Source organism: Lepisosteus platostomus, chromosome 10 (assembly GCF_059453375.1).
Source record: "Lepisosteus platostomus isolate fLepPlt1 chromosome 10, fLepPlt1.hap1, whole genome shotgun sequence".
Classification (NCBI taxonomy): Eukaryota; Metazoa; Chordata; class Actinopteri; order Semionotiformes; family Lepisosteidae; genus Lepisosteus; species Lepisosteus platostomus.
In genome coordinates, this window is record NC_142620.1 from 9,598,368 (window position 1) to 9,625,229 (window position 26,862).

The following is a 26,862-nucleotide window of genomic DNA, read 5'->3' on the forward strand; positions in this document are numbered from 1 at the left end:
AGACAAAAACCTCTTCTGAATTAAACAACCCTCTGATTTTATTTTTCCATCAGTTCTAAAGGTGCTAAATATGCCTTTTAAAGATAAGAATGATAAAATATGGTCATTCACATGGGTCAGCATGGTAAGACGAGTTACGACTTGTTGAATGTTTAACAAAATATTTTTTAATAAGTGATCACAAGTATTTGGTTGTGTTTGGTTCATCTTCTGTGTATGCAAGTTAAACATTAAAATATTTTATAATATTAATAAAATTCACATTCTAATACTGAAATTGTAACTAGTCTTGTTATTTTATTCAATGTAAAGTCTGTATATATTGAGTGAAAAAGGTAAAACATGTTTTCAAAAATACATCAGAAAAAAAGGTTTTCTTTGTATTTGCATAAGCAACATGCCCTTGGCCTGCTATGTATTAAAGTAACTGGCATGCCACAGATTGTGAATAGAATAACAGAGAGACTGCGCATCTGTTCAGTCACTTGAGCGGTATTATTCTAGTGGCTTAGCTATGCCGGACTGGCCCTCTATCCCTTGGCAGGAACTGGACAAGGCTGAGCCACCCAGGCACTCTGTGTAAATTCGAGTGAAACAAACAGACGTCTCATGGGTCCGTGCTCCATCATTATGATGGATAATATTGCTTGTGCTTGTGTGGGCAAGACCGAGAAAGAACCAAGAATTACACAAATATCTATCCACCCCTCATCAGGAAGCCACTTACTCCTTGGTAAGGGTCGCGGAAACCCAGAAGCAAGACGGGGCTACACCCTAGGCGGGACGCCAGTCTATCAGAATGCACACACAAACACATGGGGACAATTTAGAGATGCCAATGAACTTAGTCAGCATGTCTGTTGAAAGGAGAAGAAACAGGAGCACCTGGACCTGGAGGAGAGGAAACCCACACAGACACAGGAAGAAGATAAAGCTGAGCTGATGGCCACACCACCAGGCAGCCAAGCATACAAATAAACTGCATACAAAATGTAATGAATTTACACATTATTATTTATTTTTTTATTATTAACAATACAGTTCAGAATCTTGAATGGAAGGGAGAAGTGCATTTTTTTCCCCATTTAGAATGGGTCTCATTTTTTTAATATTGATTTTTAGTTGCCCACCGTGTTCATGCTACAAACTGCGGTGGCAACATTCACATTGCTTAATTACTTTAACAAAAATATTTGCTCTTCGTCTCTAGAGAACAGCATTTCACCAAAGGAGGTTCCGTACCATATTAATAAATATTACAAGTTCGATTCTTAGAGCTTACTTTACATGTAACACTGAGTCCGTGCTATAGCACACTTCCTGATAAAAAAAATACAGGTTATCTTTCTGTTACTCCTTAAGCATTTCTCCTGACGCCTGGCAAGATCTAGAATTTACATTCATAAAACAGTACTTTGTTAACATCTGGTTATTTTAAGAGTTACCGTACTTTGAAGCAAGCAGGTTAAGTAATGGGAAAAAAAGCCTTCGCATCTCTCTACAGATACAAAGCACTTGCTACTGCTGGGAATTTCATTCTCCTCTTCACATTAGGTGAAATCCTAAACAAGAGGCGTCTGAGGATCTCTTCACAAACTCAGCTGACACTATGATGAAAACCTATTTACAGATATAAGCTGCAAACGTTTGTATGATGACTTCCATTTGGGATTCTATTGCATGACCTGAACACACATTACTGTAGCAAAGCTACTACTTCCTCCCCATAGGTATGTCCACCTGCTGCCATGGTTACGAGGTCATGTGGTTGGGACAGTACCACCACAGATGCAGAAGGGATGTTTTCTATGGAGGTGTCTTCAGGTAGGGTGCCAAAAACAGAGCAAAAGGACATTAGTATGATGTCACAGAGAATCTCTTACAATAAAGGCGGTATAGTTCTAGTGATGCAGAAATTGAGCAATTATTTTTTTTCTTCTCTAAATAATCTCTAATGAAATGTCTAAAAATCAGATTAGTAAATAATGTTAATTAAAGTGCTTCATATACATTTTAGTATTGTATTCCTGTGTATGAAGATTGAAACCTATTCTTTATAACCCCTGTTGAAACTACTATATACATCCAACATACATTACATTCATGTCAGTTTTAGTACTGAAGCTGCTTTAGAGATAAACATGCATGCTATTTCATCATATTCGTACAGCTGGTGCTTTCATCATAATCACCTCCTTGTGATCTGAGCATAGCATGGTGCAGATTCATGGGTTCCTCTTCCAAAGTGCGCGATGTTGTCATAGAAACCATGCTATCACTACCAATTCCGTGGTCCTCCAGCAAACTGCTGTGTGTCAATGTTTCTCCTGAGATTTAAAAACAAAAAAAAGTTAGAACTAAGCTCTTCGATACTTGAGTAAGCTTACGAAAGACTGAAAGGAATTAGTGGACTAGGACTGGATACTATAGTCCTGTAAATACTCGTGGGTAGCTCAGTATGTAATCACTCTTATATGCATTGTCATTATTCTCATCGTGGACACACTCCCTAAAGCTTAAATATTCTGCAGCAGGCGGGTTCTTACCGGTCTCTGCTCTGCTCTCACTGCCTGGTGCCGTGCTGCTGTGACGCTTCCTCATGTGGACGTTTCTGCTTCCACTCTGGGAGAAGGTTTTCCCACAGATACTGCACTGATGCGGCTTTTCTCCTGCATTTGAATACACCCACATCACACCCTGCAGACACACGCACAACTGGACAAACAGGACATGGGTCTTGCCGAAATGCCGACTTGAAAACGGCAGCAAGGTAGGAAGGCAATTCATAGGCAGAGGACGAGTCTGAGATGTAACCTTCAGAATGGAAGCTCCTGAAGTGCAAGAACAATCCCAGGAACAGCCACCTCACCTGAGTGGACAAGCATGTGTTTCCGGAGACTGGAGTACTCGGCAAATGAGCGCCCACACCCTTCTGCTTCACACAGAAAGGGTTTCTCTCCTGAATAAAAAAAGAAAAGAAAATGGTACTCAGAAGTTATTTTGTTTGGAACACCTTGCACAGGTAAGCTGAATTCAACTCGTGACAAAATGCTATCCAAAGTGAGTGAGAGCTATGTTAAAAGGGCAGAAGAAGATCAGAAAATTGCTTAAGGCTGATATTTCAAAGTTTTTTTTAGTAAACGTCTTCTCTGGGTGCACAACCCACCAGTGTGTGTTCTTTTGTGGTTCTTCAAGTTGCCTGCGGTTGTGAATTTCTTGCCACAGTCCTTCTCATTGCAGACAAATGGCTTCTCTCCATTGTGCGTCCTCATGTGAACTTGCAGCCTCTGCAATACATAGAAACTCTTCCCACAGCCCTCAGCGCCACACCTGAATGTGCGGTCATTCCTGCAAAAAGACACAGAAGAGACAATATTGTCCCCATTCCCATTAATCAATTGACAAGAATGGTGCGGATCCCAATACCTGAAATACGGAAATCCAGTTACAGAACTTATACTGCACTGAAGAATAAACTTCACAAAAAGTCAAGTTTATTTTAAAACCAAGGTAGTGAGATGTGAAATAAGTGGCGAATGTAGAAGCACATCCACTCATCTTACTTGTGGGTTTTTAAGTGGTACTTCAGATGAGCTGGCCAGGTGAATGTTCTCCGACAGCCTTCAAACGTGCACTTCAGAGTCTTTTCATTGTGCGAACGCTCGGGTAAGGGGGGCGTCTCTTTCTTTGGTCCTTCAGGTGGGTAGCTAGAGAGATGATCGCCTGGGGAAAAAAAATGCATCAAACCACAATTCTGCCCGAGATCCAGAGAGCTCAGGCTTCCCCCCCAACACAATGGCATAACTATAAGTATGAACTTTAATAACAAGCACTGCTCGTCAAAGCTCTACTCTGTGATTTCTGCCTTTGAAGAGAAGAAATGTTTTAATAAAAGGAAACGGTTGAGCTCTCCCTTAAATTTTACAGTGGCTGTTTATGACAAGAAAACTGCTGTGGGACTGCTATTTTACCGCTGTTGCTGGCCTTGGCGTCCTTTGCCAGCTGCGCCCTTGTAGCAGCAATCAGGCTGTCATGCGCCAGCTCCTGCACTCGCAGGTACCAGGGGGTGCTTCCATCCGCACTCTCGCCGGTGGAGATGTCGTTGTCTACCTCGTCCTGCACGAACACCAGGGGCTCTGCAGAGGCTGCCAGCCCTGTATGACCGAAACAAAAAAACACTCCAATCACTCTATTAGTCTTATAAGTTATACAACACTGTAGTCGACACCCAACATCAAGTTCAACTCCTCAGAGATAGATTTAAGCAATTGGGGTTTCTTATCAGCGTGTGAGTGTCTCCAGCTGCATCGGTGGTACAGTTCCGAGACCCCTCAAGTAGTGCATTTTGCTGCCACCTGGTGCTCTGAGATCATACACTGTAGCAGTCATGTCAAACTAATCCAGCCAAGAGGAAGCTATGAAGATATGCTCTCTATCTTTACATCTCAGTTATGGTTAACTATTTTCTCAACTAGAGTGTCAGACACACTCACAATTATACCAATATAATGCTTAAGTAATATTGAATAATTATATTACTGTATAATTATTAATTATATTAGATCAATACTCGTGCAGTCCTTACATTAATCTTGAATTTGACCATTTAGTGTCTTATACATGAGCAGAGAATCCCTTCCTCCGTGGACTGTCCATTCTCAGTGCAGTTTACAGACGATGGGAGTTATGAGCTGATGTAAAGTGGTTTTAATTAGTACACGGGTCACTGAAGCCTACTTAATACCTCAGAGCAGTGGTTTGGTGTTCCTTTTTTGTCCTAGGGACTAGCTTATACCTTACAAATAAGCTTGTTACTTTTTATTATTGTCATGCATCAAAGCTATTAATTAATTTATAATATTTTAAATAGTGAGGCACTTAAATTAACATAAGCCCTTCAGATGAAAATGCCGAGGATTAATTATGGCATTGTGCACACAGAAGGATATTCATGTAAAAATACATTATAAACTAACCAAGCCCCTTCTAATCATTACCTTTAGCTAGGTTGAGCAGTATGAAAGATGTGTTGTCTGAGTGCTGTAGGTCATGCAGCATTGGAGGAGGGCTGGGAGTGGCAGACAGACTGACAGGCCGGTGAGGTTGCAGCTGGACCACGAGAGGCTCCCTCTCATTCTCATACTCTGACAGAGAGGGAGAAGCTGCATGGCTCAGACTGGTGTCTGCAGATAGACATGAAGAGCATCATCCAATTCATCGAAGGAAGAGGAGAATCAACCAAGCACAAAAACTTAGACTGCATGCATGGTTTCCTTTGTTCTGAGGAATTGTTTGATTCAATCCAGCAACTGCCTTTGCTGACTTACTGTACATACATTAGGTCTAAATATCTAGCATACTCCAGTGTTAAGATGCCAAAATGTATACAGCGATGAATGAACTAGGGCCCGACACTCACAATTATACACTTGCTCAAAAACTATTTTAGTTAATATATTTTAGTCACGTTATACATACATCTGTACTTATATACAGTACACACTCTACGGTCTGTGGAAATACTTGTAAGGCTACAAATGACTAAAAATTGAATTTGTTTAACACATCAATTAGATTTTACTCTTTACCTGTTAACTGCAACTGGCTACATAAAGAGCTCTCTGTTGTTGGAAGGAGATGCAGACAGGTGTCTTTGGGATCAGACTCCTCCAGCCCCTGCCCCAGTGGAATAGAGGCGTTCTGCACAAACTCAACCAGCAGCTGGGACAGTAAAAATGGTTAAAACATTGTCAAAGTGCTGAAAGAGGTGAACTATTCCCTATCTGCTTGCTTTAAACATTTTAAATGACAGCTGAATAACGTTAATTGCCAATATCCAATCGTAAAATTAAGCGCAGATGGTTATGCAATTTTTATCGGTGTGGATCAGCAGAACATTCTGTAAATGATCTTCTGTTCTGTTCCTATACAGTTAACATGTGAAGCACAGACATTGGTGACTTTAGGTGTTGTCATATTTACATCTGCAGATGTGGTGTGTAGACAGACAATCTATTTCGTAGGAAGAATTAAGATTTTTTCTTCACTGCTACATACCTCAGGCTTGGAGTCCAGTTCATCAGAGAGCATGGATTCAGCCTTGGAGATCTGCAAACAAATATGAAAATGTCTTGACTCCAAAAAAGTATAATTTTTCAGACACTAAAAATACAGTTTTAGGTTTCTTATTTTCAATTCTGTAGAGACAGATGCAAATATACCCTCTCTAACTTCTTACAATTCCAATTAATCCATTCAGAAAGCTTTTTATCTACCTTTTTTCTTAATGATCTTAAAAACAGATTTTTAATGAACATTAAAAGAGATCATTTAAAATCTACACGAATTACCAATATCAAATCCTTTTCATGTGGTCATGGATTGGAGGTAGTCTTTCTTATCCTTAGTTTCATCTGCCTGTTGTCATAGCTAAACAGGGAGACAACAATTAAAAAAGAATTAAAGAATTTGTATTAATGTTGTTAAGTAGACAGTGGTGGAAAACACAGACATTTCATACTATAACATTTTTACTTTAATTCACAAAGCAAACAATTGCAATCGATTGGACTAAAGCAGAATATTTTCCTGTCTTGGCCTTTATTCCAACAGAACTCTTAATTTAACCAATAGAGCTTTAACTGTTTCCTGCTCTTAGGACTTAGTCATATTAATAATCTCCTTTATTTTGACATTTCCCAAAATATATTGCAAGAATAACTCTGTTACAAGTTGCTCTACTTCAGCTTTCTAAACGACTCTTCTCATCAATTAATCATATGTTGTCAGACACTGAACGTAAGCCCATAGGTTAAATTCAACCAAGTGTCTAAAACAGGAAGGCTAGATTAGAGGAGAACTGAGACATGTTCCATGCTAAATTCTCGTCTTGTTCTACAATTCAAGCACCGAAATATTCCTGAAAACTACAAGCAAACAAATCAATTTAAATGTTCGATAACCCAAACTCAGAAGTTTCCAAATGAAACATTATTCATGCGAGAACAACAAGGCGACCCTTTTTTAATCATTCCTGCCAAATAGAAAATAGGTTTACGGCAAAAAGTAAAAGGAGGAAAAGTCAGGTTTAATATTTATTTTGAAACTTTTTACAGAAATAATATACGAATACTGCACTTTAGATAAAAAAATAACTAGTGTAGTTATTTCTACAAATAGCAAGTGGAACAACGCAGCAAGGGGAGCATTGTTTTAAAATTCTTAGTATTTGTAAATAATACTTAAATATCGTTAAGTTAACTAAACGTAGCACTGATTCTTGCTTAGCTAATATGAATATCATAAACATACTAACGGTAATTAATTGACAAAAGAGCCCGTACCAGGCCCATTTCTTTAAAAAAGGAATATCCGCCTGCATATGTGTTGTTTTGGTAACTACGTTCGTGATTTCCTTGAATTAGAAATCCCTGCAAAGCGTTTTTGACGATCTACTCACACACTTTTTCTTGTTTTCAGGCTGTCTGCGTGTTTTTTCTTTGTTGTTTTCCGAAGTTTTCTGTTTTGCTAAATGTTCTTTTCCTCCTTTCTGTTTATACACAAACGTGTGTCAAATATTTCCCCTCTACGGGGGCCCGATTAGGACAAGCGACGGCGGCCTGAGCTTGTTTTTTTTTAACAAACGTGTTTAACCAGTTGGTTTGTACTGTAGGTAGGCGCTAACAGCCTGTTTCAAAAAGCACGGTAGGCAAATTCTTGGTAGCACCTGCATGACAGGAATGGGCATATTAATCGTTGACTTTAAAATAATGATATGACAGAAATGTTAAACAGTAGAAAGGTTATGTTTTTAATATATTTGTACACCGTAAATGGTCAGTACAATGGTAATCGTTCGTGTTCCGTTTAACATAGCTCCATGATGAAAAGGGCAGCATCGCAGATTTAATGTTGTTGCCGCTGTTTCAGTTGTTAGCATTATAATATCCACCAATCTCTCAAGTACAGATTGAGAGTTTAATGTCTTCCGTTTTCCATTGCAACCGCATAATAAAAATGTACCAAATAATGCAATCTCTATTTTATTATAATTTCGTTAATTCAAAATTCAGTAGCATTGAACTATGGGCAATTGTGCAAGGCGATCCAGAGCGTTTAAGGAAAAAACATAGTTCCCTTTACAAAGCCTAGAACTTCCACTGACTGTGAGGATTAAAATTTTGAGGGCTTTTGAAAATGGCTCTGCAGGAGCTGTTACTGATACGTGGTTTTCTGCTTTATCTCTGTGACTGGCCTTAGATACAAGTCTGCTAGCAAAGTTCAATGTCTGTCCTGAGGAATAGATGACCACAGTGTTGCCACCATCTAGTGTAGCCCATGGTTTCCCAGTCCGGTTCTTGGGACCCTGTGTCCTCAAGTTTGTGTTCCAGCCTTAATTTTTAATCACAGGCTAATTGATTTCAATTTTCTACTTGAGGCATTCTTTTAAAATTTGATTTCAGCTCTTACAACACTGAATTGGGATTCCTATCAAACACTTTCCCTCATTCAGGCAGGTTAGCTCAAATGTAACCAAGTGGACCTCTGTATAAGGAAAACAAAACTCACAGTGGGAGTGTTTGATGTCTCATGCTCACCTGTGCCTGTTGGTCATTAACTTTTCTCCTACTAAGACGTAGTAATAAGTGAGTAATAAAAAAGTTGAAGAGAGACAACATGGATTTCTGTAAACTAAGGTTGTTGGAACAAAACACTTCAATTCATTTGATGAGCACCAGCAATGAACAATTTAGCTGAAGTGAAAACCAGCAGATATAGGTTTCTCCCAGGACCTGGGCTGGATCCCTGTTCTGGCCTGATCTGATCAGCCCTGAGAGGCTAAACCAGGCTGGACCTCGGCAGTGCTGTGGTGGGAGACAAGTACTGCAGTGGTGAACCAGCAGGTGGCAGTCTTTTCTCTGGGCCAGAATTTCTAGGTCAGTCCCCAATATGTCTTAATATGGACACACTGTGCTGTAGGAGGTGCAGCCCTTCAGATGAAATGTTAGACTGGGATCCCGATCACTTGATAATTATAGATGTCATTGTACTTTTGTAAGAGGGGTGTTAACCCCGTTGTCCTGGCTAAATTCTGCTCTGGGCTTCCACAATCTGGCCTTCCAAAAGTTTAGCCTAATTCAACATGGTGAAATAATTTCTCTCCCTACTCTGCCTGATCGGTTGTGTACTGGAGCTTCTGGTGCAGAATGGCTGCCTAGTGTCACAGAAAATCAGAGGTGGATGAAGTGTACTCCTTCCTGTAAAGTAAATTGTGATCCTTCAGGATAAAAAGTTCTGTATGAATGTGATGAATTATATTTATTATATCTAGAAGTATGATAAGCTTTGAAAGGCTCAGGATCTTCTGCATTGATGATCTAATTTGGCAGCTTCCTCCGTAAACCTTAAAATTAGCTTTCTTTTCATTATTGTATTGATAGACTTCTGTCTAGCAGTTGTGAAAAAATATATAATAAAATAACAATAAATATGAAGATTTTATGCATCTTATAATAGTAGTAGCATCAACCAAAGTGCCTTTGTTAGATATGCAATATCTACAGTCATATTCCTAATAAAAAAAAATAAAGCTGACAATGGCCTTTAATCAGAAACTATATCTTAAATAATAAAAAGTAATAATGTTAATATGTTGCTGTGACCACTAACTTGGGTAAGCACAGAGAGGGATTTTATTGGGCCTGATTGTTGTTAATAGTATTGTAAAAGCCTCGTACATTAACAGTGCGTGAAGTCAGTGGTCATTTCTGGAACTAGTCTTTCAAGGAGAGCCAAACTGATTGAACTGTCATCACCTGCCAGTTTGACAGCTGCCTGAAGGCAAAGTGGCTCGCCTTTCATCTGAGTTATATAATGTTCCATTTGAGCGTTAGAAGAGAAAGATCTTCAAAGAGACAAAAGAGAGTCCCCAGAAACAATAATTTGGTCATTTCAATAAATAATTTGCAGAATTTTGTAACTGGGCAGTTTGCTGGAATACAAATTTGCCCACCACAGCTGTAACCTTTGTGTTTCGGGGTGACAGGTGTGGCCTGGCATTGGAATTTGGAAAGGAAAAAAAGACATCAGAGCATTGCAAATGCATAGGAGGAATCTCCTGGAGACCCTTTCCAAGGTGCAGTGGGAGATTCACCTCGCTGTTGGCCGAAACGGTTCTGCTTCTTTTTTGAGCATCTTCGCCTAGCATCTCTCTTGGCGAAGCAGCTTCTGTCACACGCGGAAACAAACGCGCCCCAAAGTTGCCCGAACAGGCTGACGCCGGGAGGGTGTCAGTGCGTCTCGGCGCCAGGGGCCATGTGACAGTGGTCTCCTGTGCCGGCTGGGAGGGAGAGCAGGCAGTGCTGCCGCGAGCACAGGGCCAGAGCACAGTCTCCTGCAGGAGGAGCTGCAGACTGACTGATGCTCTGGGGAGGAAAAATCTCTCGCTGAAGACGGAACAAAGGCAGAGCGATAGAGAGGAAGGTAGCAGTCAGGCTGGCAGATAACACTGGGGCTGATCTCCCTCTGACTCTTGAGCCCGAGACAGACAGTGGGCAGCACTCCAAATCAGCCTCTAACATCTCTGAGAGGAGGGTTTTATTTTCCAACATTCACTGCCAAAGGTATAGTTCCATCTCTACACTGCAACCAGGGTTTACAATTTAGAATATGAGAAGAAAAATACTTTTGATCTAGCATTTTTCAATTAAACATTACTTTAATGTGGTATTTTCAAGGAAACTAGATGTACACTTTTCAACAACGAATCTGTGCTCTGTTATGCTTTAAAGATCAATATGATGGTTGCTGGAATAACAAGGTGTTTTGTTGTTTTCACAGAAAAACAAAAAATCCCTGAAGCTTTCTGCCAGAATATTATGGGTCTGGAAGCTGAAAGATCTTCTCAGATTCAGCGGCAAGTGGAGGAGAACTGAAGACACGGTGAGCTGAAATTCAGAAGCAACCTGACGATGGAGAAATTGACAGCGAAAGACAAGGAAATGATCAGAGACAGCTGGGAGAGACTCGGGAAGAACAAACTCACTCATGGGACCATCATGTTTACCAGGTACTTGTCCATATTCCAGACTGACAGGAACAGTCCTGGTTCATACTACACTGCTGGGACCAGCTTTGCACCTCCACAGCTAGAGCAAATCTGGTTTGCATAATGTAAAGAGAACAAGTTTAAAGAAAGTGGCTTGATCATACCCAAAAAAACTCTATGTTGGACAGAGTCACACCATATAAAAGCCAGTTGCAGTGTTCCAATGGACTGCAGTCCAGAAACCATAACATATTTAAAAAAAAACTAACCTCCTGTCTATTTAAAATACTACATTTTGACGAGAACCTTCCTAAATGCACACAACTGATTTTGTGTTTGAGCCTTACAACTGCTTATCTCTTAAAATGTGTTCTTTTGTAGATGTGCTTACTTACAGTTTAAGATTGTGGAAATGCTTTTTTAAATCTTTCTATGCATATCGGAATGAGGTATTGTCATATATGTTTTGTACAATGTCCAATATCTCTTTCTTTCACATTTAACATATGGGCTGCGAAGACCCACAGGTGGAGAATTGACAGACAGATAACAGAAGGATATGACAGTTGTAGGAGTAGCTTTGTGAAAGAGTTTACTATAATGTGTTGTTATGCTCCTTTGGCTAGCATTCAGAATTCCAGTCTGAGGCTCAAAACTGGCATTTTCTACATTCGAAATGGGTTTCTGATTAGAGGAGTATTTTTCTGTTTTATAGAGGTAATTTTATCAGTGTGCCAAATAGTCTCCTTACGGTTTTTAGTAGGAACATCGAACAGTATTGACAGTTTTGTTAGAGTGCTAGCATAGAAAATAAATTGGGTAGAAGTGAGCTAAGAAAAAAAATCCTTTCTTGGATTTCAGGCGTAGCATTGTATTGATTAGAAGTTAGTTGTGATCATGAGAGGAATCAGGTTGTATCTGGTCCCTAGCCTAAGGACAATTTAGGCTGCTCTGGCCATTTCTTCTAGAGCCAAACCTATGAATGGCAGTCTAGCAATGACACACAGCTGTTTGTCATGTGTGTTTAACCAGGCTCGATCTAGGTATAGAGTATATTGGTAACTACTGTATTTAGAAAAAACAGAATTTGCAAGGGAGCTGCTTACCCTGTGAGTAGCTCTGGCATTTGCACATCTCATTTACTCCAAAGTAAAGGAGCAAAGAAGAGCTTGAGCGCAAAATGTAAAAGACTGCGACACTGCCTGCAGTTCACAAGGGAAGTAGCAGCAGCGATTTAAAATGAGACAGAATGAAGAAAGTTGCAAGAGGCCTGCACAGCCCAGACACTCCCCCACAGGCACACACAGGTTTCAGGCAGAGACATGGTGCAGCTGTACAGGAGCCGGAGGCTTTGCTCGTTGCTTGGCGACAGTGAGGTCCTTATTTATCTTCTGCTGCTGGAGGAGACGTGTGTGTTAGACAGACAGCAACAAGTTGTCTTGCTGCGGTGAAATAATATTTTGTTGGATTTTGTCATGTGAACGGTGGGTCCGGGAGAAGGCTGTAGGATCTGTTTCCTTTGATGCAAAAACAATTCCCTACCTGAGATGAAATATTGATTATCTCACCTCAAAACCAGAACAACATTTCATTATGACTTGCAGAAGGAAATGGATGAGGAATGAAAGTGATTACAAGAGTACAGGGTATATCTGATTTAAGTTTTTGAATAGACTGCTACTGTACCTTCAGCTCTTCCTTTCTTAAACAAATATCCTGTACACACATATGAATATCGATTCTCTCTGTATTTCACTGACAGGTTATTTGAGCTGGACCCAGAATTGCTCGGCCTGTTTCACTACAACACTCCCTACAGCTCACCCCAAGAGTGCTTGTCCAGCCCAGAATTTGTGGACCACATTAATAAGGTTTGGAATCTCATCCATGTCTTATCTGGTCTTACCTGTTACTGTACAGTATATAGAGCCATGGTTCCACGTTCTAGTCTGGGATATCCTCACACACCGAGTGGTTTTCGTTCCAGTTCAGCTTTACACCTTATTGAAGCCTTAATTGACGTTACATGTTTCTTGATTCGTGAGTTGTTTCACTCCGTTGTTTGAGTTTTTACTTGACTCATGAAATGGTAAAAAGGCAACCTCCAACATGTGTAAGAGCTGAAAACAGTCAGTCAGTTCAAAGTCATCCTATTCTTAAGTCAATTAAGTGTTTTAAATTGAGTAAGTGGGAGCTTGGCAGGAAACAAAAACCGGCAGGTATGTGGGCCTCTGGGATCGTGATAGTGAACCCCTGATGTAAATCACTTCTCCAGCAGGACACACTCCCTGTGCTTAGCTCTGTGTGTTTATTTCTGCTGCGCAAAGCTCATGGTTCCAGAGCTTAGTAAGCTTCACATAAAGTTACATGAAGATGAAAATGACTGCAATTCATAAACAAAAATACTGAATCCTAGGTGGTTGCCATGAAAGTATATATTTCACTCAGAAAAGGAACCTATGATGATCAAAAGTAGCGAACCTCCCTGGGTACTAGCTCATTTTAACAATATTTAATTTTCATAAAACACATTCAAAAAGAAACTGGACTGGTTTTAGACTGCAAATGATAAATAATGAAGATGTTTTTATCTGAAAGCTGTTTGATGGTAGCCTCACCTCCCAGACCTCACCTGAATCCTCTGTGTCTCATTATCAAGGTGATGCTGGTGGTTGATGCAGCTGTCACTCACCTTGACAACCTGCATTCGCTTGAGGAATACCTGGTGAACTTGGGAAGGAAACACCAAGCAGTTGGGGTCCAGACTCAGTCATTCGCTGTGAGTTAGAACTAGCGATACATAAATTTGCCGCTTGTTTCCTTATTGTGTAGAAAATCTGAAGTTAAATAATAAAAATCATTGTATGTGTCCCTTAAATTAGGCCTCCCTAAATTCATGCAAAAACACGCAGTCCCATCCCTCTGAATCCCACAAAGTGAAAATACTGTATTAGAGTCCTCCTGCCCCCTGCAGGAGTGAGTGTCCTCCTTTACATTGTCAGGCCCAACTCTCCTCCCGCTCGGTGGGCACTGGCATTTCCACTGATAGCATGAGGTACAACCCTTCTGCTTGTTCCACTACATTACATTTATGTACACTAGTGTGATATAGCCCTCTTTATGGGCATTGACCAAGAATGTCAGCTTACTGTAGCTTAAAGTCAGTATCTAAGATCCTGCAAACTGTTACCTTGCTGGTGTTATCAGTGTTCTTCCTCCATAATGTCCAGGTAACCTGAGTGGTGTGGTTGTACAAAGCTGCAACGTACTGAACTCATTGTTCATGCTCTTCTACAGCTCCGCTACACAGAGTGATTATTCATCACTGTAGCTCTGTGCGTGACCGGGGATAGTTATCAGGAAACACTGCTCTAGTTTAGCTTGTTATCTGTTCTGACCCAGGGGCATCACTTGGGGGAGGTACAGTATAAGGACATCTATCCCCCACCCCCAAACCCTCCATGGTGGCCCCCGAAGGGCAAATTGTAACACTGAGTCCTCCGAAAGCGTATTTGGAAATGCAAAGCTGGAGGGGGCGCAGATCTCAGCCCTCTCCTGAAATGGGAGCCCATCCTTAGCTAGGAGACACAAGGGGAACCAGAAGCAAGTTGCAAAAGGAAAGAAGGGAAGACTCATAACATGATCTGTGGCCTCTTCCCCAGACAACTGGTTGTGCATAATTCTGTTTTGGTAGCAGCTGAGTGGCTGCAAACCAGTGTACAGGTTTTCAAAATGTCAACAAAGGGCAACAGATTCCTCTAAATGAGCATGCATGACTACAATGGGATGTGGAAGCTAATCGCCATGGGGTAGGGGTAGTCGGTGCTGCAGTGCCCGCTCGCCGGTAACCCTCTCCCTCTTGTGTTTGTGCCTGGAGGCCGTTGGGGAGTCTCTGCTCTACATGCTGGAGCGCAGCCTGGGGCCGGCGTACACCTCCACCCTCCGCCATGCCTGGCTCACGCTCTACAGCGTCGTCGTGGAGGCGATGAGCAGCGGCTGGACCAAAAACGGCAAGAGCCAGACCGACTGAGGGGCAGAGAGGGCTTGAGATGCAGCCGCCTCACGCTAGTGGGGCGCGTCGGTGTCTGTCAGTCCCTCTGACTCGTGTGTTAGGGGGCCCTGTGGGGGCCTGGGTTAGATTGACCATGCTGAGCCACACAAGGTATTGTCTTTATCTGCTCCGGCAAGGTGACACTGTGGCAATGGACACACGATGGGTAGTGATCAGAATTAGACACATCTGTAGAGATAACCAGGGGAAGCAGATGATGATTCGCTTCATGTCAGTGTAAGAAATGAGTCTATGTTTCATTCTCTGAACACTTTTCAGTTAGAAAGTTTTGTCCTGCTGTAAATCAGCCAAGCTCTCTGGTTCTGAATTACTGAGAGAATGCTTTTATGAAAATAAATGGTAACATCAATAAAAACAGCAAGAAGATACTAGGTCCCAGATACTGGAAAGAAGACATTAGAAGTCACTGTCCTAAGTGTTGTGATTTTTACTGTGAATACTGAGAATCATGTTTAAAATGTATATTTTTTTCCATGTAGAGAAAGGTTTAACATACTGTATATTGCCCTTGAATAGTGTTGGGACAGCAAAGTCGAAGCCATTATTTGGCCTTTGCGGTCAAGCAGTATGTATATTCAAATATGAGATCGACATAAATAGTAAGCATAATATACATTGGGGTGGAACCCAAGAGATCATAAGTATTAGGACACATTCAATTAAACCATATTTCCGGTTGTCAGCCAGTATTTGAATGCATATCCCATTGAGACAATAACCGCATGAGGTATGTGCTGCACTGAGCTTACCAAACCCCTTTGTGTAACCATTGAGATGCTTTGCCAAGCCTTTGTTGGATCCACTTCGGGTTTTTGCCTTTCCTTGAGCTGTTATGACTTAATTCAATTCATTTTTGGATCATTGTCATGTTGCATGGAACTGGCTTGCTCATCTTTATTGACAATCTTACTAATAATGGCAGCAGTAGAATGAATTATATTAACAGATCTATTTTGTCAGCTTATGTACAAAACAAATGCTTCCATGCATGCATGGAATTACCTTATAATACCCTATACTCATGTGCATTATATAGTACTTTTCATTCAAATAAATCTTGTGATCACAAATACAAATTTATTGAAAAATAAGAGTTCTGACTTTGCTGTTCCAACTTTTTTGGAATGCACTCTATATCTACCAGTGACCCGATATGAGTTGTGGTAAAGAATACATTTTTGTAACCTGTGATTTCTGCTTTAAATAGCTTGCTTTGCATTCACATTATACCTGTATAAAAATATGTAGCTATATTGTTTGCTTGTGCTTGGAGAACAGTTTTAAATATTTCTCTGTTTGCCTTGCCTGTTTTGTCAGTGCACATGAGGGCATTGTAGCAGTTTAGTCTAATGTTGGTGTTACTCAATGTTGTGGACTGTGGGCTCTTTGACTCCTCTGCAAGAGTATATTATAATGCTATTTCCCTCAAAGAAAAATTCCCCTGTCATGTCAGTGGATTTTACAATTAATATTTTTCTTACTAACACTAAACTCTGTCTGGTAGAAATATTGGTTGTTTACTTGAGACATAGCTGTGTAATATAAACGTAGCCTTTGAAACTGTGAACTGAAAAAAAAAATCCTGTTTTTGCCGATGTTTTATTGAATTGTGGTTATGACTCTAGGTCAATTATAGAAAGGTTGAGCAATGTAAGACAGTTTTTAATAGGACTGTCCAAATGCGTCTATAAAATGCAACCAGTTGTTAGTTGTTATAGGAATGCTTGAGAGCTGAAAAAAGCTAATGTTTTTAAAACTTTTGTATTTAATCTCAATGACTGTTACGATATTCGCAGAATGCCTTAAAACAAAGGTGTTCTTTGACATTTCCCTTGCCTGTAAGAGTTACCATTGTAAGGTAATGGAAATGGATTACACACCTTAGGTGTGCTTAAATAGGCTTGTCTAGACTGTTAGAATTTCTTTTTTGGCTTGCTTCCGTAAAAAAATATTTTATTAATCAAGGTATTGATTACATGGTTCTTTGCATTTGTTTGGTTTTATATGTTATGTACAAATATTTGCGTATAAGAAACACTATGATACTTTTGGAGAAACAATTTTCACATTATTAGAGACAGATGTAAGCAGAATTTGTGTTTTTCCCTGCATATGCTCTTAAGGATGACTATACATGTATGGTGAGAAATGTCTAATAGGTTTATGAGCTCAAAAGCAGCTGATGTTTATTATACTTTTGTTTAGCCTATTAGAAGAAAGGCATATGTAAAGTTTACATTTTTATTCAAAGTATTTATGTGTATATAGTTTTCTTTCCTGAAGATCAACAGATTACAAAAGAAAATCCATTTCTGTGAAAATTATGTTGCAAAAGGTGAACATTTCAAGCTTTGGGGACAATAGCCAAGGTTTTTTTTTTGTATTATTGTATTAAGATTATGGTTATGGGGTTTGTTTTTTAATTTAACATCCTTGTTTGCCTATTTAATAGTGACAGATAGGAATAGAAGCCTTCAGAATGTTCATCCAAGGTGAGAAGTACTGAGTCCATCCTTCACATTTCCAGTGCATTGACTCTGATTGTCCTACCAAAGCTGACCAGTAGTCCCCACTTTCCAGTGGCAGTAGGGCTTGTCTGCATCAGAAACCGATGTTGTGTCTTTCGACAAACTGATGAAGTCGTTGTGAAGTCACCAACGCAGGCTTCCTTATCGTGTAAAACCAGGGATTTCAATCACTACCCAGGATTTATGGAAATAAAGTAACCTCAAGACACATACCTTCTTGAGACACATAGCTTTTTGGCTGCTTTATTGCTTACTGGCATAGGAACTTTCAATGTGCTGTAGTTTCGAAGCACTTCTCAGATTCAGCATGTCCACTGCTTGTGGTCTTGAGAAGACCTTCATTACTAAACACATTAAGCAAACTAATAGGAATTAGTGGAACTAGAAAACGTTGATTTTCAAAGGGTGAGTTCACCAGTGTGTTCCCCTTTATCTTAACTAAAAGATACCTTTCAGGCTCACAGAGCTCATGGAAATGAAATTGTGTGCCACTTTGAATCTGCAATCACTCTGATTGTCAGCTTAAAGAAGCACAAAAAGGTTTTGTGCTTCACTATGTTTGAAAAGGCATCAGGCATTGGATGAATTCAGTTCTGATCAAGGAATTATTTTTTCTCAGCTAAATCCTTTTGCCATTCTGAAAGAAATGCACTAAAATGTATTCAATTTGGGATGCAATTTAGTTCTGTTTTTTAAAGGAGAAAAATGTACAGTATACAGATATCTAACACCTGTTAATCCCTCATGGTCTCTGAAGGGTGCTTTAATCTGAATAAATTGGCGCTTTTCAGTGGTAACCTATTTATTATCATGAAAGGATCTTTCAGCGTGATATGGCATAGTGCAGGTTTCGGAGGCTGTAGTTGTCTTTTTGCTTTTGCATTAATAGTATACTTTCCATCTAATTAAAAAAAAACTAAAATTACATTAAAATAATCCCTTTAGCATTTTACTTTTAATAGTTAGTATGTAATGAAGTGTATTAATGTCTACCTCATCAGTACAGCTTGTATTGAACAACCACGGCTTCACCTGAACATTCTGTACCAAAAACACAATATCTATTGTTTATGCAGTTGAAATATTGTTTTTTGTTAATGAACTTTGCAGGAGACTCGTGCAATTCAAAATATTCTATATTGTAAACTTAATTGTTTTGGGACAAATAAAGGTTATGTAATGTGGTAAAAAAAACAGTTTTGTATTATTCATGTACATCTCTTGTTCTTCTGCAAATTTAATCCTTCTTTTGAAAAGGAGACTGAGCTCCCAGTTATTTAAAAGATACAATTAGTCCTTGCCTTTTTACACATGAAACTAACAAGAAAGGGGAATTCTAATCTTTGTCTACTGGGATTTGGTGATCTACATGATTACATCACTTTGGAAATAGTTTTATGTCCCAGTCAATTTATTTCTTCATAGTGCAAAGATGCATTGGGTTTAATCTGAAGGAAATCATTCACATGCTTAATGGGATGTCATAGCTCATCACAGCATATCCAAAGGGTGCCCCTAACACTGTCATATCCCAAAGGAGCATGAAGTTTTGAAATGTGTGGAAAAAACAAACAATGAGCGCACTGTCAAATTCCAGCCCTGTCTTCTGTGTTGAAAAGAAGTTGTTATAGTATGAATACATGTAATGTATAAATGTCGCATTTCAGCAGTTATTCTGCCATCAGTCACTCCGAGCTAAGATCTTGATGCATATCCAGGGTTTCTGAATCTTTATTTTTTAACCCCATCTTTCATTTAACACCTGAAGAAATAAAAGGTTGTTCTTCTATTTAAACTAACCTATTTTTGCTATAGCTCCGTACCGCTGCATCTACCTTTTACATAGTTGGCTTTGCGCCCAGAACATTAAAGCGGACCCTGTCTTTGTCAATAAGCCAAGAGACATGACTTAAGTTATAAGATGCTTGTTTGGGATATATACCCTAACTACTCACTCAGAAACTTGTACAGGGAAGTTCTGCTTTTATCGGTGCATTTGAGCAGTTTGTCACGTATCACCAGGCAAGTTCATTGAGACACAGCTATATGGACGGTGCACTAAACAGCTTGCTTCACTATACTTTGCATAAACTTTATGGAATATATATCCATATATAGACATATTTCTGTTCTGTATGGGGGAGTGTCACTAAAGCTTGTTTGTTTCACTGTATAAAAGACCATCTTTTGTTACTTTTCCTTGAGTCTGGCTTGCAAGAGCTTGGCTCCCATATGCATATGCATTAAAAAAGACTTCTGCTACACAGACACCCAAATTGCTGTCATTGTGTTTGGCACAACACACCATTTATTGTTTTATGAAGTACTGGTACGAAAATATTGAACGTGTGTTTATGTTATGTATATGTTGTATCCAGAAAAAAGTTTAAATTTCAGGTTATTATTGAACTAGGTGAGGAGGTAAATTTACACAAAAAAAATACAGTTTCCAATCTAGATTTGTCTGTTTCTGTTCATTTATATAATATAGTTGTTTTCAACAGGCAGCTCACATAATATAAAAAAATCTCAATTTCCAAAGATGGGGGGTTGAAGGAGGTTGCTTACACTCTTTAGACTGTGAGCTGGGATTTTAGCACTCTGTTAGCCATATATGGTTATCACGCAGTACCAGTTTCATACTGCTTCATAAACATTTTGGCCCATCACCTAGGAGAAAAATCTGCCTCTCACACAGCCATGTACTTCCAGTGCTCTCGGCTACCCTGCCCTGTGTGACCGCACACTCCACTGTGGCTCTTTCGGCTCATGGTCCACAGAAGAAAGCACGCCGCTGAAGAAAGGGCAAAGCTCCCACTACACTCACACTTTCATGGCTGTGTACCCAGAATGCACAGCCAACAGGTATGCTGCCAAGGTACAAGTTGACAGCAAGAATCTGTGCCTTCTGTTGTGCAAAACCTCTTCTGCGTCTGTCTGTGGGATTTGGAAAATGTGCCTTATTGGAAATCCACAGGGAAATAACCCTTTGAAAACTCATGCATAATTAGTGTTTTTTCCTCAGAAACCCATTGCTTTGAACTGCATGTATATCCTTAGATTTTGCCTCTTGTGCAAGAAAATGGGGGGGGCGCTCTGAAGGGTAATTAAATAAAGCCCGTCTCTTCATTAAAGGCTTACTCTGCAGGTTGTGCAAAGGTCTAGCTTTGTCCACTTACAGTTGGTTCTCATCTTCAAGGTCTTGAGAGAAGAGGGCGGTTGCCATGGATACTTGGTTTGTAGAGTACTGACTGCCATTCACCTGCCACTTCAACACACATCTTGTATGTCAAAAAGAAAACACTCAAAACGACAAAAGCAGTGCAGAATAGAGGATTTTGGGTTGTAAGGTGTGAAAACAATACTTTCACCGAAAACCAGATGATCTCCTAGACTCCTACATTTCGTCTAGGATGTTTTGGGAAAATTACTCTGTCTTATTTCCTGGCAGAATGAGGTGGCAGGGGTGTGTTTGACACGAACAAAATATCTTTAATTTAGGAAGAAACGATGTGTCTTTGATTTAAATGTAAACTTCATATGTAGTCATATATCAATCAGACATGATGTTGATTGGAATACAATGTTTTTGTACATTAAGCTAATGTTTTATAATAATTACTACAATTTTGTATTTAGTAGCACATGATGTAAATGATGTAATAGAAATTGGAGAATTCCGTTTTAAATAAGTTTTTGTTCTTGAGTTGGAGATACAATGCGTTTTTCAACACAGAACAAATTTTTAATTTAGAGCCAGACGTGTATTTTGAAGCAATGAGTGAATTACATAACGCTCACCATAAGGTATCCATAGCAATGACACTTCAGCTGTTATTTACCTGGCTGCCCTTGGCAGGCTGGGTAAAACTCATTTTCTGTCTTTGCTAAACACTCCCTCTCGGGCTACTTGCGCCTCCACATTCTCAAAGTCTTCGAGGAACAGTTAAAGGTACTTTGGCCCTGCGAGAGGAAAAAAAACGCCAATTATTTTTAGATGTATGCAATGTGTTTTGGGAATAGAGGAAGCTGGGGTTTCCATGGAAACATCTGTATTGACAGTGGCGTAGCATTCAGTTCTGCTGCATGCTATTAAATTAGTGAGCCACTGGGGGAAGTGCAGAGCACTGCAGTCAGGGGCTGATTGGGTTAGCAGTCCCATTTCACATAGCAGGGAGACTCCAGAGAGCCAGTGAGAAGGACTCCATTCCTCTGTCAGTCTGGGACAGTTTCCCTTGCTTATTAAACCAGTTAGAAGTTCCCTGTTCAAGTCACATTTTGCATTGAGTTCATTTGCAATAGACAATTGCAGGTGCAGGCACACTGGTGCACAAAGTAGATCACCAAAGAGAAGGTGTCTATTCATCTTTCAAACAGCACCCTTTCGTACTGTATACCTGTACCAGAACTAAAGCAAGTGGGAAAGTAATGAAATACACTTACCTTTTAACTAAATCCTACGATTTAAATTCAATTCTTGTACTAATGTCTGGAATGGTGAAATCTATCACCATTTTACAGTTTTTGTTGCACCATTCTTTTCTCTTTTGACCCAACCTAGAATGAAGTGAGCTTCAAACATTTCTAGAACCACGTCACAGCCTGAAGAATCTGACGTCCGCCAAGGAAGATCACAATCTCATTAACAATCACTAGTGCCAGTATACAGTATTTACTACAGTTGTGATTGAGTAAAGAGGGTTTACTTGCACCGTATTTTTTGTATTATTTACTGTGGCTGATGAGATTCAACCATGATTTCCCCAGCTTTTTTTCTGAGTGCTGGCTTTTGAAAGATACCCACTAGTTATGAGAAGCCCAGCATAACAGCTGTCAACATCTGTGTTGATTTCCCCTCTTTGAAACGATGCTGCCCTGCCACATGGCAAGGCCTAATTTCTCACCTGATGATCATGCCTTAACAACACATTAAAAAAATATTGAAAATATTTAACCCTCAACTCAACAAACAAGTAAAAAAACAATATAACATGTTGAAATCAGACTTTATAATAACTAAATTCAGCATACTTAGAGAAGACTAATACTGAAAGGCATGGTTTTTAGCTGTAGGATTCTGGGAATTCTGTTTCAAGCAGTATGTCGCTATCCCTGCAAACTATGACAGCTCAGGCAAGCATACTCTGACCCTATATGCTCTGTTGGCAGTTTGAGACCCACTCATAATATCTCATATCTGTGAAACTCATAATATCATGAATTTCCAGTGGTGATCAGTACAATCCAATTGCATAACAATTTTGACGGCTGCAAATCTGTACATAAAGACAACTGCAATACAAAATTGTTCTCTTTTGTTTTTTGTTCTCACATGTTAAGTGGAAATAAAGTGGGGAATCTCTGAAATAGTCAGTTCTGTGACAACATCTAGAACACGTCTCCTCTTTTTATCTAATTAGTTATCTGGTTTAAATGTTCTTACTTTACATAAATTGGCAGGCCTAAGTTTGTGTTATAGACAATATAAAATTGTAGTTAATTTTATTTTGTGCACACACCCCTAAAATGGCATGCAAAAGGTATATTGTATTTCTAGCATACAAGAATTTGCACAGTGTGTGTAAATATTTTTGGGACCTCTCCCAAATACTAGTTACATGAATAGATATCTGCCTTTATCAAACACAAAATGTAATAAATAAGCAAACATTATTCTATGCACAGGATTCAATAGATTTGTATTACCATTTGTACTTGTATTGTTGACTGACCTCTACTTTCTATCCATTACACAAATGTCAGAGTCCATTAACAATGTTTGGTGAGCAAAGCATTTAGAGCTTCAGAGAGCACACCTAAGGGAATATGATTAAGGACTAAGTAAGGGGGTCAGAGCGAGTACTGAAAACCCTGAAAGCCCAACATATTCACACTAAAGCTTATGATGTCAAGAGACACAAATCTGATACTAAAAACAGGGCATGGCTAGGACCGTCTCACAGTCTAGACTTACCACCTGGAAAAGTCATACTGCACAATCACATCTCCTTTAAAAATGTCCCCTTAGTCTTTGCCAAGACATTACAATCCAGCTGCCTGCACCCCCACCCTCCTCTCCTCATGAGCTCTGCACTGTACACTCGCACGTGCACAGTTTTTAGCCAGTGTAACAAATTCTGAGTCCAGTTGTTTTTCACCAGAAGCTTCCTGAATGTCCGGAAGACACCTCCTGCTCACTGGACTCATGAAAAGGAACACTGCATTACAATTTAATTCATCCTCCCAGATCGCAAAGGAAACTGTCTGATTAGTCCATTCTGGCTGCACACAGGCTCCAGCCGGGTTTCTGTATGCGCGAGCACAATTTATTTAAAAAAAGGAGGCCATTAAATGTGCTGAAGAGAAAAGCAGCGTCTGCAGACATTTACAAAACATTACCGCACAGAGAATGAGACAGGCTCGTGGAGAACAAATTCATCTCGCTGAGCAATTACATCTGACCTCTGATTAAACAATACAGAGGGCTGTACGTAAACCAGTGAGACTTGGGAGAAAATCATTTTCCCAATGTGTTTTCAACCTGTGACTCTCTCCCTGTGCCTTTTATTTCAATCTGCAAAGTGACTCAGAGAGCTTTTCTGAAAATGTCACCAGACAACAGACATTCCAGCTGGAGACGATACGTGTCGTTTCTGTTTTCTTTATTCGGCTCCAGACAGCTTGCAGTTCGAAACTGGAGCACAGAAATCAGATGGTACTTTCTTTTTTGGCTCTCTGATCCATTAATGCACAAGGCAGTGGAAGCAGATGGCGCCGCCATTGAGATTTCACAATAATGTGTCCAAAGCGTAAAAAGCTAAAAGCAATGTGAACTATGAAGTGGCAAGTCTATCAGTGATAAGCTATTAATGCAGGACAGAAACAGAGTTAAGAAGCTCAGCCATAACCCTAAAAAAACACAGAAGGGAACCGTCTTGTAATCAGCCCTACAGTACCAGTCTGTAGTAAACAAAGGCAAAACATGTACAGAAAAATAACTAATATAAAAAAATAACCTTTGCAGAACAGGATCTACATGTCTTGAGTACGTCATGTTCTGAAGTTTGCATCAACTATTCAGAAGACTGTAGTCTGAAGATAAAGTACAACCATTACACAGTGAACTGTACTATGTACAGTACTGTATACAGTACAACCAGTGCATTAGTCAATTCTGTCTTTTTTCATACTTCCTTTATTTAGGAAAATTTAGTTTTCTTGACCATAGTGGGTCCTGCTGGGTCAGAATTCTGTATTTCTGACCAATACAAAGTGCACAGTTAAACCCGTGTTGGAATGTGAGTGGTCTCTGTACTTCCTCTAGATTATTTAAAGTAACTCTTTTATAAAAAGAACCTTGTTCCATTAGTGAGAATGTTACTCCAGTGTCACTCCAGTGAGAATGTTAGTTCAGGGGAACCCTGTCTTTGAAGAACCTGTTGTGAGAGTTTTAAAAAGAAGGCAGAAAGAGATTTGAAAGACTTTGCTCTGAAGGGAAAAAGTAAATCGAACAAGGTGTGTGGCAGCATTTTAGACTATAATTCAACTTCCAGTGCTTGGAAGTTGAATGCTTTATACAAAAAAAACAGTTCTGTCCAAGAGTAGTCATTACAACACTGTATCCTTCCGTCTCTGCTCTGCATAAAAATCCATATTTAGATTTAAATGACAATGTTTTTTTATTTATAAAATAAATTCTTCAGCACAAACTGTAATTAGGATTTAATTGGTGCATTTTGAGCTCCTAATTTCCTGTTTAGAGACAGAAATCCTGTCTGAGCACTCAAGCAAAGCCAAATTTAAGCCCAGAATAGATTGTGTACTCTCAAATTATATAATATTTGTTTTAATTCTTGGTGCTAGCTCACTCATGCTTTTTTTCGCTGTTGGTATTTTAAGTTTGTCTTAAACTTGAGCTTTTTTTTAAAATGGATCCCCTCAATTCTTAGCAATACTAAAAACAAGAGTGGTTTGGCACTCCTTAAGGCTGTAGATTTTTCTATTAAGAATCTGGCCATAAATGCTCAACTGATTCCCTTATTTTATTGAAAACCTCCCAAGAGTTATACCATCATTTCAATATTCAACTACTGTATGTATATCTTCTTCTTCGCATTTTCCCACTTATGTGAGGGCTGCTTGTTTGCACCGATTTTTCCACTTCATAGGGTCTGCGGCATCTCGGCAGGTGATTTTTGTGAGGCGCATGTCGTCTTTCAGCCGATCCAGCCAGCGCGTAAGTGGTCGTTCCACATTCAATTTGAGGGCGGTCTCTGCCATTGATGTGTCATTGCTGCGGAGCACGTCTCCATACCATCGCAGGCGCGATTCCCTCATTTTCTCAGTGATTGGGGCGACTTTGAGTGTTTTCCGCACCTCTTCATTCATGACATGGTCTAGTCTTGTCAAGCCGAGGGTCCATCGCAGCATTTTCATTTCCATCGTATGGAGTGCCTGTTCATGTTTCTCATGTGTCGTTGGCCAGCACTCAGTTCCGTATAGGGCCACTGGTCTGACCACTGAGCGGTAGACTTTGGATTTGAGGCGCAAAGGGATCTTCTTGTCGCACAGCACTCCAGTGACGTGCCGCTATTTCATCCAAGCGGCGCTGACTCGCGTCTTGGCGTCTTGGAGGGTAGTGCAGTCGGAGTTGACTCATGAGCCTAGGTACTTGAACTGGGTCACTTTGTTCAGTTGGACCTCACCAGCTGCGATTGTGCCATCGGTTTGATCACCGCATTCCAGGTACTCCGTCTTCTTGATGTTCTATTTCATCCCGAATCGTTCAAGGCGCGTCTTCCACTCCTGTACTTGCTGTTCGAGGCCGTGCTGCGTTTCACTTGCTATCATAACATCGTCGGCATACAATAGCGTCCATGGATGCCTCGGTTGGATATCTTTGGTCACTGTATCCATGCAAAGTATGAATAGCAGAGGAGACAAGGCTGAGCCTTGGTGGACGCCAACATTGATCGGGAAGGTGTCTGAGGTTCCAGCTGCGCAATGTACTGAGCTAGTGGCCTTTTGGTACAGGAGCTTTGTCCAGCTGACATAGGCTTCGGGGACGTGGTGCTGTCACAGCGTTAGCCAGATGAGATCGTGCGGTACCCTTTCGAAAGCCTTTTCCAGGTCGAGAAATGCCATGTGGATCGTTTTCCTCTTCAACTATGTATATAAGCACTATAAATTCAACAAAAACTGTAACTCACATGCAA

At 40.0% G+C, this 26,862-nt stretch overlaps 2 protein-coding genes across 4 annotated transcripts; one reads left to right on the top strand and one right to left on the bottom strand.

Moving 5' to 3' along the window:
• Positions 1 to 996: 996 nt before the first annotated feature.
• znf410 (zinc finger protein 410) lies at positions 997 to 7,609 on the bottom strand. Of its 3 annotated transcripts, none has more exons than XM_088648012.1 (12): positions 7,460 to 7,609; positions 6,351 to 6,429; positions 6,058 to 6,108; positions 5,589 to 5,721; positions 4,998 to 5,144; positions 3,972 to 4,154; positions 3,564 to 3,723; positions 3,167 to 3,348; positions 2,870 to 2,959; positions 2,547 to 2,669; positions 2,193 to 2,327; positions 997 to 1,818 (listed from the first exon to the last, which is right to left on the bottom strand). In XM_088648012.1, exons 3-12 carry the CDS (start codon positions 6,088 to 6,090, stop codon positions 1,697 to 1,699), a joined length of 1,308 nt encoding a protein of 435 aa, XP_088504138.1. In that variant the 5' UTR covers positions 6,091 to 6,108; positions 6,351 to 6,429; positions 7,460 to 7,609; the 3' UTR covers positions 997 to 1,696. The 3 variants fall into 3 exon arrangements, with proteins under 3 accessions (XP_088504138.1, XP_088504136.1, XP_088504137.1); XM_088648010.1 differs by having other exon boundaries at positions 4,998 to 5,183; positions 7,462 to 7,608; XM_088648011.1 differs by lacking the exon at positions 6,351 to 6,429 and having other exon boundaries at positions 4,998 to 5,183.
• A 2,735-nt stretch (positions 7,610 to 10,344) lies between these two features.
• On the top strand, positions 10,345 to 18,841 carry ngb (neuroglobin). The gene is made up of 5 exons (XM_088648013.1): positions 10,345 to 10,622; positions 10,840 to 11,068; positions 12,810 to 12,918; positions 13,707 to 13,826; positions 14,925 to 18,841. Exons 2-5 carry the CDS (start codon positions 10,971 to 10,973, stop codon positions 15,075 to 15,077), a joined length of 480 nt encoding a protein of 159 aa, XP_088504139.1. The 5' UTR covers positions 10,345 to 10,622; positions 10,840 to 10,970; the 3' UTR covers positions 15,078 to 18,841.
• Positions 18,842 to 26,862: the final 8,021 nt, after the last annotated feature.